An 18,481-nucleotide genomic window follows, 5' to 3' on the forward strand; every position below is an offset into this window, starting at 1 on the left:
GATTGGCTTGTACATATTTGGAAAACTTAACTATAAAAGCATGTTCCTGTTTAGCTTGAGCTCCAATTTAGAACTAGTTTAAAGTGCAATAAGAATACATTCCTGATTAGCCCAATATATGGGCACCTGAAATTCATTCAGCTGATTCTAGATTTGGATTAGTGGGTGGTGGGATCAGGAGTCTGTAGGCTTTTCTACATTTCACAGGAAAATAGGCTTTTTTCTGCAAAGCATCTAAACTCTGCAGACATACACCCTTAAGAACTCCAGTGTATTGCATTTTCCATGTAGAAAAGTTTAAACACTACAGCACTATGGCAGGCCTTGTCTGCCACAAGAATCCCTGCTATCTTTGACCAGTCACTGCTGTAGCTGAACCCCCATTTTAGACAACCAAATCTATTACAGTGACACTTAATGTCATTTATCTCTGCTTGAAACTGGGGTAAGTGGCAGTGGTGCAAATAACAGTTTACAGTGGGTTTACCTGTCTACACTAAAGCTTTTGCACTGGTGTTGCTATGCCAAGAGTTGACCGTCAATTGTTAGAACCTGCGTAAATCCTAAGTGCAGGGCTGGCCCGAGCCATTTTGGTGCCCCAGGCCTGGGCGTGCGGTTCATGCGCGGGCCCACCCTTGGGGCGCATGGCGCATGCGCGGCCCAGAGCCTGCCCCCGGGGTGCACGGCGCATGCGCTGCCTGGCCTGGCCACCGCTGCTGGCTCGCAGCCCAGGACGGGCCGCGCCTGGCTGTACAGGGCCCCGCGGCTGTGGGGGGAAGGGCACTGCTGGCCAGCACAGTGGGGATGGGGAGGCCGGCTCTGCAGGAGCCGGCGTGCGACACCTGATGGCAGCTATAAGGGGCACCACGCTTCTCTTACAGCTGCCATCAGGTGCCCCCCATTGGTTAGTGCCCCAGGCAGCTGCCCGGCTCGCCCACCCCTTAGTCAAGCCCTGCCTAAGTGATTGGACAAGACTTCTGAAGGTGTATTCAACCTAGGATAAATGAGGATTTAGTTAACTAGTGTTTGAATGCTTGAGCTTATACTGCATCTGCTACTTCTTGCTGCCATGATGAAACTGATGAGTGTGTTCAGAATGGTGAATAATGTTAAAGATGTATTATTTGAATGTTGTGATATTGTCCCAAGTGGCTAGAGCTCCCTTGTATCATGTAAAGGTTATTCTGAAATGGATCAGTCCAATCTAATTTATTGTTGATGTTGATAATTTTCCCATCACTCTAACATCTATGTAATTTTAACTAATTAAACTATTTAAATTCTGCTTCATCTTTGCCAAACTCGCTTAGTTTCTACACCAAAATAAACAAATACAGCAAGGTATAGGTGCACTATTTCTAAAAAATATTTTTTCTTACTAGTTTTGAGACTTTTTAAAAGTTAGTTCAAGCTGTTTACTCAACACTACTGTGATTATGAAAACTCCAAAGATCTAGTTAAAGATGGAAGAAAATTATGAGATAGAGTCAAAGATAAATGAGTACAGTGTCTATAAACACTAAATATTGGCACTATACCAACCTTCTGTTTTGAATATTTAGTGTATGAATGTTAATGATGGGATACATATATCCTTAAAGCTCCCAGGTATATTGTGTCCAAATGTTTTGATGTCTATCTAGGGCATAGATACATGTGAAAGTCTGTTGCTGATGCTCCTGGGAAGTATACACATGCTAAAAAGGGACATTTCCGAGCATCTGAAAACCATCCTTCATAAATTACAAAAATCAGTCTTTCAGAAGGCCTGTAGGAAACTCCAGGAGACTTTTGTACAGTACATATGACCTAGCCTAGAAAATGCATCCAAGAATGCAGAATTAAGTCCTCTTTATGTGCAGCTCCATTTGAGAGGAGTTTAACATTCCTACAGGAGGGGAAGAGGTGGAGTCTTCTCAGCTTCACCTCTCCCCATATGGGATTACCTACCTGTTTGGAAGGAGTGAAGCCTATAGCCAAAGGCTCTGGCTGGGAGAAAGTAAGGTAAAAGACAAGGCAAGATAAAACTGTTGAAAGGGTGAAAGCTTGACAGTCCCTTAAGAGGAAACATGATCAGATTCAAAGATGAATAATTTACAGTGCACAACTGAAAATAGCGTTCAAATCCAGAGGCAGTGGAGAGAGAGGTCTTGGAATCCATAAGTGTTTTTTAAATAAAGCCTTATTTTACATTATTGTCATAGCCACCACCTCATTTTTTTGTTCCTGAATATTAGGAAGTGGTGCTTGAAAAGGGTTATGAAGTGTGTGAGGCCATGCTGTGTGGAATTATGCCCATCCATGTTTGATGTCCAAATGCTCATTCTCATATTTTATTTTTCAGAATTTAATACCAAAAAGAAAAAAAAAGTATTGGGGTGTATGTGAAGAAATGGAGTGATATATAGGACAATCATGGCCAGGATGAGCACAGGTGGAATTATTTGCTACTGCAATCTGTTCAAATTAAACTAGACAAAATAGATCATTGCTTGTATTCTGAAGCAGCTTGCAATATGCCTCAGATGTAAGGCATACAAATATTTTAAAATAAAGCTACTGTACATAAATGTGTTCTGAATATTCCACCTATATCTTCTTAGGGCCTAATCTTGCTCTCATTGAAATCCATAGTAAAACTACAACTCAGTGTAAGCAATACTCTGTCCAAGGTCCTAGTTTTCTTGGTTCAATTAGTGTCACATTTAACACTGAGGCCTGGTCTACACTACATCAGAAGGTTGAATTAAGATACACAACTCCAGCTATGTTAATTATGTAGCTGGAGTTGACATATCTTAAAATCACATTTCTGTGCCATCCACACAGTGGGCGGTCGACAGGAACAAACACTCCTGTCAGCTTACCTTACTCTTCATGAAGAGCCAGGAGTACTGAGGTCAATGGGGGTATCTCTGAGTTTGATTTAGTGGGTCTTTACTAGACCAGCTAAATCAAGCCCTGGAAGATTGACCATGGCAGCATGATCTTCCACATAGTCAAGCCATGTCCTGAATCTTGGGTCTGAGGAATGTTTTCATGTCTATGTGAATTGTCAGTCAGCTGACAGTGTATGGGTGTGAACAGATGTTTCAGCTTTGCACAATATATCTTGTCTATGCCAGGTGCCCCAAAATTCAGCTGTTACTTAAAATCTTGCCTTTCTCTAGAAAGTAGAGTGAGAGGCAGCTAAAGGCAAGTTAAAGAACAGGTTTTTTAAATATTTACTTTGAATCAATAATGTCTGACTTTAGATTGGCAAAGGAAGATAACACAATTACTTACTTTGGCTAATAATTACTTTTACATCACAGCAATCTTAATAATCTAACCTTTTCACTTTCTATGTTGTTTACTTCTGGCATTTCACTGAGCTTGTACAATGAAACCAGATTACTCAATTTTACTAATTTTATTTTTACATATAAATCCCCAAAAGAAAAACAAGTAGCTTAAGGGCAAACCCACTCACATAAACCCTTAAAGGCAAGGAACTGTTTGCTGAATATTCCCTCCTTTAATATATCTTAATTTGCACTCATTGCTTTCACTGACACTCTGATTCCGTGTCTATAAGTACTAAACAATTCCAGCATTTACATACATCACATACTTTGTGATAGCTCTGTACACTAAATTTTAACTCCAACCTCAGCAAGATCTGCTAGAAATCCACACAGTGGTGGATGGCATGGTGTATTATTTCTGATGTGGGAAAGATTAAGGCCAGAGTTAAACTGTGAACATGAGAGGTACAGTGCGTGATGTATCAGTTGGCTGTGTCATTGCAAAGTGTAGGGAATTGTGAGTTTTTAAATGATATTTCATGTTTGAAAGGATATGGTAAAATCAATAGGAAAGGCCTAAATCTTCTATTTTTCCATTCAGGATTTGTAGTCTTTTGCATGGATCATGACCTGCTGATTAGGGATTGTAGGTTAAAGTTACAGCAATCAGGGAAGATATTATTCTTAAGGCATTATAGTCCTCCCAGAATGCTTCATCTATCTACAGGTAGGTTAGCTAGAGACAGCCCACCTCTAGTGTCCTGGCAAAATGTCTCTGTATCTGATTTCAGTGTGGTAACTGGAATCAAATCCGTCAGTACTATTGCAGCTACAGGGCTGTTCAAGCTTTGGCAAGACTGATGCGGCCTTGAATTTCTTCCAAGTTTTAAATATATTATCCCTGGAACCATTTCTTTGCTACACACACAGCTGAGACACACCACAAAGGTTTCCCTGGCAGAGAGCTACACTTTAATGCTGAATATTAAAAAAGCAACTTCATATTGTCCATATAATCAACAAATATATTTTTTTCCATGAGCCTAAAATAATCAGGAAATATCACTTACATACAAAATATGTGAAATCTGCAAAGGCTTTGTTAAAAGAACTCCATTCTTGAAAACTCTTGTGTCTATTCTACTCTTGTGCCTACTGAAAGTAGGGGTAAAAACCTAGATCTGATGGGCAAGTTTAGTTACTGGGGAGATGAAAGGAGACTACAGTTTAAACGTCTCTAGTCCAGTATTCTTTGGTCTGGCAATATCCATGGTCTGGCATAATTTTAGTTAGCTGGATATCCACTTACCACGGGTGCAGCCCATAAAGTTTGTGTACACTCACCAGTCTTGGCACCAAGTGTTCTGTGCTGTTATTTAGCTCTAATTAACCCCTAAATATCTTCTAAGAGCCCAGTAAGCAGCGGAAATGCTGGAAATGCTGCTAGATGATATTGACCTCCCGTGGTTCTGCAAATTCTCTGGTTTGGCACCGGTCAGGTCCCAGGGTTGCTGGATTAGAGAGGTTCAAATTGTGGTTAAAAAGCATAGCAAGCTATAGTTTAGTTAAAGTTGCCTTGGGCCCTTAGGATGCAGTGGACACTGTTTGTGTGTGAAATTATTTCTGTTTTAATCTTATCCCATAATTAAAATGGTTACTTGGACTGTGAGTAAACAGTTCAGACAAGCACCTAAAGGGTAAGGAATGATGTAGATTAGCGATTTCTTAAGCAACCAGACTGACATTACTGTGACATCTTGTAAGAGAATTAAATGAATATCAAATAATTTATTTTACTGCTTTATATGAAAGTACATCAGCCAAAAGTGAGTGTGGCTATAGAGATAGTAACAAGGGAAAACAGAAGAGAGGGGTACTGCAAATACATTACAGGCCAGGTACCTGGAAGGAAATAAGTAGTTCTTATCAGGAGTTAAACCATTTCATAACCTTACAAAGCAGTTCAGTCTTCCTGGTAATTTCTAAGTAATTCTGTTCATCATGTCGCAGCGATAAAATCCTTCGATAGTAGTAACTCTTCAGCAGATGCAAAGAAAGTCACATTCTGAGTCTGTCATTTCAGAGCTGATTTCCAGGTGGTGAATAACATGAACGAAAAGGCTTTGTAATGCAAGTTGTGTCCAGGGGCTCAAGGCTTCACTGGATTAAACATGTGCTTAAGCATATGACTTGACCATTGATTTCAATTTATATTGAAGCCAAGTCTGGGAGATTAAATTATTTTTTCACCCTTCAAAGCATGCTCAAGGCATGATATAAGAACAATGTGGGGGAGTTTGCCTTTTCACTGCAAACTTGGGATCTTTTGTGTGGATAAGCAGAGGGTTTGGGATCTTCAGGACTGCCAGTTTGGCGTTTTATACCAGCACTGAGTTCACAGGAAGTGGGAATGTCCTTCAGAAACTGCTACTCTTTTCTAGCCCATATAATACTGAAGAACCCAGAGCCTGCATCAAAATGGGGGCCTCAGGGTTTCAAGTCCCATGCGCAAACGCAGTCACTGTCTAGAAAAACTAGTGCTTAGGATAGCGGTGAAGTAATTAAGGAGACACCGTTGCACTAAATAAAAAGAAGCTTAGAAAAGAGGAGTCTAAGGGGGGATATGATAGAGGTCTATAAAATCATGACTGGTATGGAAAAAGTGAATAAGGAAAAGTTATTTACTTATTCACACAATATAAGAACGAGGGGTTACCAAATGAAATTAATAGCGAGGAGGTTTAAAACCAACAAAAGGAAGTTTTTCTTCACTCAGCACACAGTCAACCTGTGGAACTCCTTGCCAGAGAATGCAGTGAAGGCTAGAAGTTTAACAGGGTTCAAAAAAGAGCTAGATTGATTCATGGAGGTTAGGGCCATCAATGGCTGTTAGCCAGGGATGGGTAGGAATGGTGTCCCTAGCCTCTGTTTGTCTGGAGGTGGATGATAGGGGAGGTATCACATGAGGATTACCTGTTGTGATCCCTCCCTCTGGGGCATCTGGTATTGGCCACTGTCAGCAGACAGGGTACAGGGCTAAATGGACCTTTGGTCTGACCCAGTATGGATGTTCTTATGTTCTTAAGTTGCTTTTACTTGAACAAATAGAGGGATAAGAATTTATTAGAGCAGCATCTCTCACTGTTTGGTCATGATCCCCAGCAGGGTATGGAAGTGTTGAAAACTGTATTACAATTGAAAGCAAAGAAAAGCTTGCTTCCCGTTCCCTGCATGTGCGCACGGATACACACACACAATTATATAGGGTTATGATTAGTATTGATACACTTTTTACTCTTATTTTTACAATAAATGTAAGGGTGTCATAAACTTTTTGATATTGAATATGGGCTTGCCCGCTTGAAAATGAGGAGAGACGCTGCATTAGAGAGTAATAATATTTTTGCATTAGGCAAATTGTGTTCCACTTGTGTTGGGATGTTTTGATAATTGGTGTCCAGAGATTTGTGTAATAGTGTTACCTGAATACTCTGAATGACATCTTTCAAAAAAAAAATAAAATTATTTAAAAGTAAAAGAGGCAAGAGATTTGTATGCCTCTCTGAGACTGTCAACTGAGGGCAGACTGTCAGAAAACAGGGCATACACCACAAAATGGTGTGTTCTCAGGCCCGCTGATGGGGCTGGACAAAAAAGGTAGTTGCCAGCATTTCAAAAGGATCCAGGGTTCCCAGCTGCTGCTTCTACTGCAGCAGCAGCAGCAACCAGATTTCTAGGCCCTTTAAATTGTCACCAGATTAGCACACGACATGCTAAAGGCAGTGCTATGGGTTGGCTCCGGGAAAGGGAGCACGGTGCCCTCTGGGTAGTGCTGAGGGCTGGCTTCCCCCACCCTGTCCCCGCCGAAAGCACAGAACTGCCCCCCACATCTTGCCCAGGGGCCTGGCAAAGCTGCAGGCCCTCCTGTATGTTTTATAATTAGATTTCACTACCAAGCCAACAACAAAGGTGAATTTCAGAGTCACCAGCGCACAGGCCCTGGCTTTGAAGTTGCCTTTTTTGTTAAAGTCCTTAAATCCTTCACTAGCATTTCACAACTTTTCTTTGATGGGTTATGTAGTTACAGGGTTGTACACAAATGTAAATGTTTGCTGTTGCTTTATAACAGGAATAGATAAGTGAGAACAATACAAGTAGCAACCCATTAGTTTTCATGAAGTTTAAACATCTGGACACACAGTTGTGTGTTAACAATCACTCTGGTCTACACAAGCACACAGGAATAGGCCTGTGGCCCTGATTTGACATGGTTTGCCAGCATCACACCATCTAAGGAATGTTGAAGAAAATATGCAAACTTCAGAAAATTCTGTACCATGTCTTGCAAGCTACCTTAGCAAAATGCTGAAGAAACCAGTGCGCGGAGAAAACTTATTTCACCCATAAGAACAAGAGTAAATCAGTGATAAGGTATGGAGCTGGGAGTCAGAAGACCTGGGTTCTGTTTGGCTGTGTCCAGACTCAGGGTTTTTTTCGGAAAAAGTAGCCTTTTTCCAAAAAATCTTCACCTGCGTCTAGACTGCAGCCGCGTTCTTTCGAAATTAAATCGAAAGAACGCGGCTTTTCTTTCGACGGCGGTAAACCTCATTTCACGAGGAAGAACGCCTTCTTTCGAAAGTGCTCTTTCGAAAGAAGGCGTTCTTGAATGTAAATAGGGCTTCTTCGAAAGAGAGCATCCAGACTCACTGGGTGCTTTCTTTCGAAAAAGCGGCTTGCTTTTTTGAAAGTTCTGCGTGCAGTCTAGACGCTCTCTTTAGAAAGAGGCTCTTTCGAAAGTATCTTTTGAAAGAGCCTCTTTCGAAAGAGGCTTGCAGTCTAGACATAGCCTTTGTGACTATGCTACTGACTGTGACTGCAGAGCAGTCAGAGCAAGTTCATACTTCATGTCTGATCTACACAGTCTTTGCATCAGTATAATCATTTGGTTAAGGTTTTTTACCTAGTTAGAGTAGTACAGCCCGTAATATGGATGCAGCTCTACTGGTAAAAATGTGCCTTACAGTGGTCTAGTTTATTCCCTCTCCCATGTAGAAATGAATTATACTAGCATAAAGTCTCTCATATTGGTATGACTGGCTCCACACTGGAATTGTTAAAGCAATGCAACTTACTTGTCTATCTGTAAAATGGGGCTAATAATACTCTCCTTTTGTAAAGCACTTTGAGATCTACAAATTAAAGAGCTTTTATGTGTTGTCAGTGTAGCTAGAATACATGGTAATTATGGTTAACATAGAGAGCACTAGCATGTGTTTTGTCTTCATTTGTGGAGTTCATTGTCATTTCTGGTGACCTCAACATAGCTTCCATATTTGTGCCTACAAACAGCATTTGCACAAACTGTTGGTCAGATAGCTATCCAACTACTTGTCATGGGTCTGTGGACTTAGAAGGGTGAACAATCAAACATTTCCGTTAGCTTTTGAAGTTCTAGCCCTTTAAAAGTATAATTGGTTTTAATTCTCTGCATTATAGTAAGAGCTAAATCTCTTATAAGCATATAGCTTTAGTGACTGAGTAGAGGAGGGGCGAAGAGGAGATGCTCCAGCATCCCTGCCACCCACCCACAGAGCTGGAGCACACGAAATCTACTAGCCTGGGCCCCCTTTGGCTCTGGTGTGCAAAGGGAACGTGGGGAGTCTCTTTCTCTTTCTCAGTCAGGGGCTTCTCATTTGTGTGCGGCCCCGACCCACTACTGGAGCAGAATGTGTTGCTACCAGGAACATATGAAAGAGCTTTAGCAGCTGACTAATACATTTTGCTTTTCTCTTTCATACCCCGTTAGGAAAATTGATGGAACCAACACAGAAGAAGACCACATTGAATTGACTGAAGAGGGAAGGCCTGTGCAGGCGACCACTCACAAACCTCCCCTATGTGACTGCTATTGCTGTGGACTACCCAAGCGCTACATCATTGCCATAATGAGTGGTCTGGGCTTTTGCATTTCTTTTGGCATTAGGTGCAATCTGGGTGTTGCTATAGTGGAAATGGTTAACAACAGCACAGTCTATGTTGACGGAAAACCAGAGCTTCAGGTAAAGAAGCATCTAATTGTCTTTGTTATTATCTGGTCCACAGCAGCAAAGTATCTCACAAATACCTCCTCTTCACAACATCCCATTGAGGGTATGTCTAAACTACACTCCTCTTTTGAAAGAGAGATGCAAATTAGACAGATCTAAATTGCAAATGAAGCCGGGATTTGAATTTCCCAGGCTTCGTTTGCATTATGGCAGCCACACGGTCTTTCGAAAAAGGGCTTTCTGAAAGTAAAACAACCATCTAGATGAGGTTCTTTCAACTCCCCCCCCCCCTTTTTTGAAAGATTCCATACTCCTCAAAAAATGAGGAGTACAGGATTTTTTGAAAAAGGGGACTTTTTTCGAAAGAACCGCATCTACACAGTAGTTTCACTTTCAAAATACCCTTTTTCGAAAGAACACACGGCTGCCATTGTGCAAATGAAGCGCAGGAAATTCAAATCCCGGCTTCATTTGCAATTTCGATCTGTCTAATTTACATCTCTCTTTCGAAAGAGGGAAGTAGTTTAGATATAGCCTGAGATAGGGAAGTGCTATGACAGATGGAAAAACTGAGACACAGACAGACTAGTCCCACATCACCCAGGAAGTCTGTAGCAGAGCCATGCACTGAATTTGGGTCTTGTGTGTCTCAATCCAATATTGTAACCAGAAGATGGGCAAACTTACAGAGATTTACTTCATCCACACAAAACCATGGGCACGCACTGCTCCCAAGAAGGTGCCGAGCACCCTCTACTTATAATGACTTCCCTCAGAAATAGCCTTTCAGTCCCAGAGGTGGTCCCTTGTGGCTCAGGGTTGAGCATCCCCTCGAGCACCATAGAGTTGCCTGGCGGGGGCCAGTACAATGCTTGTTCTGAGCACAGTGGTCTAATTTTGAGTTCCAAATGGCTTTCTCCAGCATTGGATGAAGACAGACACTGGCACGCATTGATTTTTATAGTTTCTGTGCAAGATATTATTAACATTTTTGAGTGTTGTTTCATGACCTATGTTTTATTTAGGCTTGGGCATTTTACTGTTTAATACTAATTTATTTGTTCTCTTAATTACTCCTGATGGCATTCTGCACCAAAAAATTCTACACATATTTTAAAATTCTGCAAATTTTATTTGTCAAATCAATGCAGAGGCTCCAGCATGACATTGGGGAGCAAAGGCCACTAGCTGAATGGAGATGAGAAATCACTGTGCAGAGCCCCCTTACCTCAGAAACACCCCAGCACCCTTCCCCTCCAACCCAGGTGCACCAGGTATGAGTAGGCTGGCTTGACAAGACAGGATCCAAGGGTGAAGGGGTTTAGTGTATGTATGTGGGAGGGAGGGGGGAAATCCAGGTGTGGGTTGAAAGGGTTTTGGGGATCTTGGGGTGGGTGGCTCAGTGGGGGATCCGGATATGGGGAGATCTGGATGCCCAGAGACTTGTTGGGGGGTTCTATGTAAAGTGGTAAAGGGACTCTGCAGTGGGGTACAGGTGAAGGTGGTTGGCGCTCAGTGGGGGAGTGGTCGAGTTGGGGGGCTCAGTGAGGATTCCAGATGCTGGAGGGTGGAGATCCAGGTGCAGCTGGTTGGGGGGTGGGGATCTGGGTGCAGTGACTTATTGGGATGGTCCTAGTGACGGGCTAGCAGGGCTCACCAGGGGCTCAGGGTGTGGAGGATGAGGCTTGGTGGGAGGGTCTGGGTATGAGAGGATCTGGATGCATGGAGGTTGGCTGGATGGGAGGTAGCTCCCTGTACAGTGACCCCTTTTCCTGAAGCTGAGGAGCATGGATACAGGAAGCACGGAAGGATGGTGGGTGGAAGTGGGGCAGGGGGAAGAGTTTGCAATGCTTCTTACATCTAGGGAAGAAAGCTGGGGGGTGGGTCTGAACTGGCCATGGATGTCATGCAAGGGAAGAGGAAGTCCCATCCTTCCCAGCACAGCAAGGAATAACAGCTAAGGCCAGTGCACTGTAGTAGCCACCAAACAGGTCTTCCCAATCCCACCCTACGCTCCAGAGTGATTTACCTCTCTGCTGGCTGCCCTGGGCACCCAAAACATGCTGCTAGGGAGGGTCACATGATTGCTTGTGACTTCCTTTTGCGTTCCTGTCAAACAGTCACTTTTCTGCGGGGGAGGAACGGAATCCGCAGGGGCTTTCAATTCTGCACATATGCAATGGCATAGAATTCCTCCAGGAGTATCTTATAGATAGACTGATTGGAAAGCAAGTATGAAAAATTGAAGGATGAAGGATAAGAGGCACCTATATAAGACAAAGCCCCAAATATTGGGATTGTCCCTATAAAAATTGGGCCCTCCAGTCACCCTACATATAGATCTAAGTATATTGTCAGATAAATGCCTGTGCCTTTTTCATGGAAAGCCATTGCGGTGGAGGTAGAGAAGACAAATCTAATACCATTACTTCTAAGCTTCTCCCCACCATCCTTTAAAAGACTGTTTTTGGAGCAATCCCTTCCAAAATGAAGGGTGTGCTGAAGCCAGATTGGGCAGTGGGGAAGCAACAGAGAAGGGAAATGGAGTGTACAAACCCTAATAACTGTCGGGGGAGAGGGAGCTACTTGTACAGAAGGAGCATATTCCACTGGTTTTCACTCTTCATCCCTTTTGCAGAAATATCCCAGAATTAAAAAGGGAAGAAGCATGAGGGTTTTCATGACCAAAGCAGTATCTTGACTCTCATAGCAGCCAACACTAGATATGTTTGAGTAAGGTATAAGACCCTCCATACTAAACAATTATCAAGAATATATTTGTGCTGTGTATGATCTTCTTATGCATATAGAGCCAAAGTTTTAAAAAATATAGGTGCCTAAAGATAGGCTCCTACATCCTAATATTGGAAAATCAGGTCATTGCATTCAGAGCTAAGAACCCAGCAAAGGGAGGCAATAGGGTGCCCAGTATTCCTGAGGATCAGGCCGCTGCTTCAGTTTGGATTTAGGTGCCTGACTTTATAAAAACCTCATTTTGAAAAATGGATTTAAAAAAAATCCTATAATGATTCTTTACTTTTGTTGTTTTCCATTATTCCACCTGTGCCTGGGTCTGTCACTTAACTGCAGAGGGGGCGGGGATTTGTTGTCATCAAGTGCCCTAGCATCAAAGTTGCTGGTTCCACAACCAGTGTGACAAATGTGAGGTCTTAAAGGAATGCCTTAGGGTTATTTTCCCATTTAAACTCTGTCAGGTATGTCCTGTTGCTTTATGGGAAAAATTGTGAAGTCCAATAGTCAGGATCTGACTCCGCACCATTAACATCAATGACTCACTGTCAGCCCCAAACCTTGGCTCCTGGTCCTCATCCCAGTCCTGGCCCCAGACACATTTCTGGACCCAACTGTGGCCAACTCCCAGCCACAGCTCCGGTCCTATCTGTGGCCCTGCCCCTAGCTGTACAAGAATAAGGGAGGGTGCAAAAAAAAAAAAAAATTTGAGTACCACTGACCTAGGTACCTTGAAAATATCAACAGGTGCCTAAAATTACTTTACAAATGTTGTGGTAAGACTTTTAAGTCCTGTGTCTGGCTCTGCTCCTGACTCGTTGTGAACTTGGCTGTGATACTTACCTTTTCTGTGTCTTTTTGACTGATTTCCTAAAATAGAGAGGATAATCCACTTCATAGGCGTACTGAGCCTTCACTTACATTTTCATGTGCTTTGAGCTCCTTGGATGAAGGCCATTCATTATGGAAGTGGAAAGTATCATATTACTCCCAGCCACAGCAGGGGAGCATAGCCTTACCTGCTTGCCTATGCATAGCATTTGTGTTGCCAAGTCATCAGCTCAGTTCTAATGGGAAGCGGGCACTTCCTGGCTGTTATCCAGTAGTTTGTTACCAAAGCTGCTCGGAAAAAAGTCTAAATCATCATGAACTTTGTTTTCAAAATTTTTGCCAGTTTGTAGACATTTTAAAAAGGACCCAAGGCATTTTTCAAGACTAAAAATTGCTAGTCAGCTCTCTTGTGATTACAGGGACTTTTCCATCCCTGCAGCAATAAAAGAAAAGAAGTTTTGTGGCAAATGGGAGCTGGGTAAGCCTTCCTCCATCATGCTGTGGCTTCACAGCCTCTCTTGTTCTTCTCTTCCCATCTGCTACATGAACTGTCCCTGATCAGACTCTGCAAACACCAAATTGTCCCCAGCCATGGATGGTAAACCACCTTCTGCTTCCCGACCTGTAGTCACCGTCAGCCAATCCCTGAGCATGGAACTGCATGTCAGCTCTGTTTGAGTATTTCCTAGTCTCTAGAATTCCCCCACCCTGTTCTGCTTCTCATGATGAGGCAAGACTTGGTAAGAAGCAGAATACATCTCCCATACAGGCTGGGGAGAGTGGGAGCTCCCTCATGAGAAGAGACATGTTGAAATAGGACCACATGTGCCACTAAGTCTTGATTTAGTCCCTACTTTGCTCTGGCCATAAATCCTTCCTTCTTCCTGACAAGATTCCCCTTTTGTAGGTCTTCCAAACACCAGGACACTGGTCAGTCCTTTATCCTTTCAGAACTGACCATTATTTTGAGTTTTAAACTAGAAATCATGACTAGAAAAGGGGAGCATTCTGCAAAGTTAATGCACTTGGAAAAAACACCACAAATAATATCCCAGCAAAGTAGCATGAGCTCATCTGAGTTTTATATTGGTGGGTGACTGTAAGGTTTCCAACTCTTTGTTTGCTGGATAACTAAAGTGTCTGGTCTATTCCAGACCAAAATGAAATAGTCTTTTCCAAGTGTTGTGTGGGGTTTTTTTTGTTTTTGAAAAAAATCTCCCACTGAGTCTGGCATGTAGCATACAGAAAGGTACAAACATAACCCTAAATGTCAGACTTCCCCTGTATTCAGCAAATAAAGGATGTCACTCAGGCACATTAAAGCATGCTTACAAAGAACAATAACAGCCTCATGCAGGAGAGCTTTGAGTAGCAGACTGAAAATATTTCCTAATGTAATGACATTAAATAGGGACAGATGCCCATAGTTCAGGCATGTGTCTGTTCATTAGACATTTGTAGGCTGTGGATCATCTGTAATCATTTGGTTTGATTCCATTGGTATCCTTATTTAAAAAGAATATAATTCTTATCACATTTAATCGAATATCAAATTCCCATCTAGCTAATTTTATCTAGGTTTGTTTTAAGGGGCCATCTCTCCCCACTGGTCATAAGAGTCTCTCCTCTCTGGGTTACATTCCCATCTTCCCTTCCTCCCTTCCCATCCAACCGCCCCCTCCCCCCACATCACTGAACACAGGTAGTTGATGTTAGGAATCTAAAGGTTCACCAATAAAAACACTGCAATCAAATCAAAGGGTCCAAATGTGCAGCGCTCCCAAAACAAAGGATGTGGAACAAGAGTAAACCTGGACTAAGCGACCTAAATCAAGAGATGAAAGAGATCAGTTCCCTATGAATGCAAACAATAGGAATGAAAAAAGGGGATTGCAAATAGGTCTTTGAAAATGGTCAAGGCAGATCAGCTCCAGGAAGCAGTTGCATGAAGTCTCAACTAAGAAAGGTCTGGGCTTGGCTTTATCCTGGTTGAACCCAAGGATCAAAACTTGACAGTTAGGCTTGGTCTACACTTAGGCCTTATTCCTATACTAGGGAATAAGGCTGAATTAAGATGCACAACTTGAGCTACATTAATTATGTAGCTGGAATCGAAGAATCTTAACTTGACTTTTGGCGCTGTCTGCATTGCAGGAAGATGAAGGGAGCACACTCTCCCTTCGAGTTTATTTATTTGTACCTATTTAAAATATTTGTACCCTGCCTCTCTATTTAAAATATTCAAGGCGGCTTACAAAATTTTAAAAACACAATACAAATAAATATAAACATTTAAAATATGAGACCCAAGAGGGACATAAAACCTGCTAAAAGCATCTCGAGAGGAGGAACACACACGTACAAACTCAAACACCAATAAAAGCACGAGCAAAAAGGACGGCTTTAGCTTGACGCCGAAACGATGCTAACGTTGGTGCCATGCAAATATCCCGAGGAAGAGAATTTCACAGCCTGGGAGCAAATGCTGAGAAGGCCCTGTTCTGAGTAGATGTTAATCTTATCTCCATAAGTGGGGGAACACTGAGCAGAGCCATCCCAGCTGACCTCAATTGCTGGGCAGGTTTGTATAAGATGTTCTTTCAGATACCCCTGACCCAACCCGTTCAAGGCTTTATAGGTCTTAACCAAGACCTTCCGGAAACATACTGGAAGCCAGTGCAGCTGCTGGAGCACTGGTATAATGTGCTCCGTATAACAAGTATTACAGTAAAACTCCAATAGTCCGGCATCCAATAGTCTGGCACTCCCGATAGTCCGGCATCAAAATGGCAAGAGCCTAGTGAGTGAGCTTCGGCAAAAAATGAGTCACAAAGTAACAGCGGCAGCAGCTGAACTGAGCAAAAAGGGTAAAAAAGGCTTTAAAAAACTAAACCATTACAGTATACTGTATACAGTATATACAATAAAAAGGGTTAAGAACACTTTATATACAGTATATAATGTATACAGTATATAATGTATACAGTGTATATATATATATATATATATATATATATATATATATATATATATATATATATATATATATATATATAAAAAACCATCTTATAGTACCTCCTGATAGTCGGGCATATTTGATAATCCGGCACCACCTAGGTCCCATAGGTTCCGGATTATCAGAAGTCTACTGTAATTAAAACCCGAGCAGCTGCATTCTGGACCAGTTAAAGTTTCCAAAGGTTCCCTTACTCCTCGTGGAAGCAGGGCTACCGACATCAATGGAAGGGCCCCTCTCAGTTTGAATTAGTATGTCTTCACTAGACCTGCTAATTCGAACTCCAAAAGATTGACTGTGGCTACTTCAATCTTATCTGTAGTGTAGACACGGCCTTAAAGAGATTATCTTGAATGTGTTTCAAGGCACTGTTCGATGAACTAGTTGTCATACCCCTGCTGTAATTGGTTGAGAAGTAGTCTGACCAATTCCAGTGTATGGTATTCATAGTACTATGGAAAGTGTGGCTCAAATGGTGCCTTTTGAACAACTTCCAAATAGGATTTATGTTGAGCTCAATGTGTTAAATATTCACCTTATAATTCAAATGTTTCATTTGCAGAAAGCTCAGTTCAGCTGGGATCCAGAGACAGTAGGACTTATACATGGCTCATTTTTCTGGGGTTACATTGTGACACAAATTCCAGGAGGGTTTATCTCAAACAAACTAGCTGCCAACAGGTAAGATAAAATAATGGGGCATGTACATAATTTGTCATGCTCTTGGTTGTATTATTTATATAACATTTATGGGCAGAAATCAATATGTCGTTATTTATGTCTATTATGGAGGGGTGCCGCACCCTTTGTAGCGAACTTCCACACAGTCTAAGCTTGATTTCCAACACTGTTCTATACAGGTTCCTACATTGTGCTCATCACCATTTTACCTGTGTGCATTCCCATAGTACATGTGACTAACATCTCTGCCATGCTATTTGTTCTCTCATCCTCTCCCCAGGGGACAGAAATTAGTATGCCTTGGAGTGTCTTATGTTGGTACAATTCTTTTGTTTTGGGAGGGTTGAGGTGTTTTTTTAAATATACATGGTGCTTTGTATTTGTATTAGAGTAGACAAAGTAAAAGAAATGCACTCCTAAAATAATGTAAAGAACTTGTTTTCTGAAAAGTTTTGGGCAAATTACACAAGGGGATTTAAACATGCCCTTGTTGTTTGCTTTTCACAGATTTTCCTTACTCTATTTTGTCTCATCCTATTGCTGAAATAGATTCACATTAAAACTTCAGCATTTTTTTTCAAGGGTCCCTAGTGCAGAAAAAGGTATTTCATGGTTTTGAAGGAGTTGCATGTAGGAATTATGGAGCTATTTAGAGATGCTATTCTGAAAGCACACATAAAAATATGGATAGACACTCATTGAAGTACCTGTATTATGGGCTGAGCTAGCAGTAACATCTATGGGTAAGGTAGCCTAGCAATTTACATTAAAGCCTCTGTTTTCAGTTTCTTTTAACTTCCTCAGACTTCATGCATTTATGCTGACATTCTTCTGAGCTTGCTGAATTTTTAAAAATTTAAGTAAATAAATCCATTCAGTCGTTTTCAGAACAAGTTTAATGAAAAATAGCTATTTCTGTTAAAGTATAAAATTTCTTTAAATATCTCTTTGATGAGTCTCCAGGATTTGAAGAATGACCATAGGTGATGGATGGATAATATTATCTCAAAAGGTCTGGATGTTTTCCAGGTGCCACTATGAAGCGCTCTCCATTATTAACTAGGATTTTTAAACTCTCTCTGTCTCTCTCTCTCTCTTTGTTATGAAATTACAGATAGAAAATAGCTATTAGCTTATTTAACCTATTCCTTCTCAGTGTATGGCGGTTGTTTACTTACTAGTACTTCTGTACCATCTAATTATAAATGTCTCCACAAATTGAAATCGTTTTGTTTATTTGTATGGTAAGAAAGGAAAGAAACAGTGCAACTGGCTTCATTGTGCTGTCTTATTGGAAATCAAAGTCCCTTGCCCTATGCATTTTGCAAATAGCTATAATGAGACACATACGGCACAAGTTCACTGCATGGCAGTTCTTCATCAAAGCATAGAGTCCCTCCCATACATAAATTCAGCTATAATGACTGCAGGACTTTTAATTGCCTTTATTATATCCATGATTCTAGTCCCTATGCCCTATTGATGCACACAATGTAATACTTCTGGGGTCAGATGACTTTTATAGGTTTCATCTAGGCAGAATGCTGTGATTTCAAGAACTTGATCAGCATAAGTCTGTTTAGAACTCAGGATTTTTTGAGACAGACAAGGTTCCTGAAGCACTCCTACAAGGGAATTTCTATTTGCAATAGCAGTATTAGGGTTGATGTCTAGAGATATTCCCAGCTCCCTTGTTTTCACTTCTATGTTCATGCAACCGTTTTCTCCCGATTCAGTCCTGGTTGGTTCAGCCCCCCTCCCATCCTAAGTCTCCCTTTTAATTAAAGACCTGAATGAGGAAGTAGGAGATCTGGTCTCAGTTCCTGACTCTGCTACAGACTCACTTTGCAAACTTAGGGAGGTTGCTT

General features: G+C 41.6%; 1 protein-coding gene across 1 annotated transcript in view; it reads left to right on the forward strand.

The window, feature by feature from the left end:
- The window catches only part of SLC17A8 (solute carrier family 17 member 8), a 46,424-nt gene that overhangs the window by 2,231 nt on the left and 25,712 nt on the right, over positions 1-18,481 (forward strand). Inside the window, exons 2-3 of the mRNA XM_006125916.3 lie at positions 9,094-9,346; positions 16,495-16,613. Coding sequence (XP_006125978.1) covers positions 9,094-9,346; positions 16,495-16,613 — 372 coding nt within the window. The remainder of the gene's footprint in view (positions 1-9,093; positions 9,347-16,494; positions 16,614-18,481) is intronic.

The sequence above is a fragment of the Pelodiscus sinensis genome, chromosome 1 (assembly GCF_049634645.1).
Source record: "Pelodiscus sinensis isolate JC-2024 chromosome 1, ASM4963464v1, whole genome shotgun sequence".
Lineage (NCBI taxonomy): Eukaryota > Metazoa > Chordata > Testudines > Trionychidae > Pelodiscus > Pelodiscus sinensis.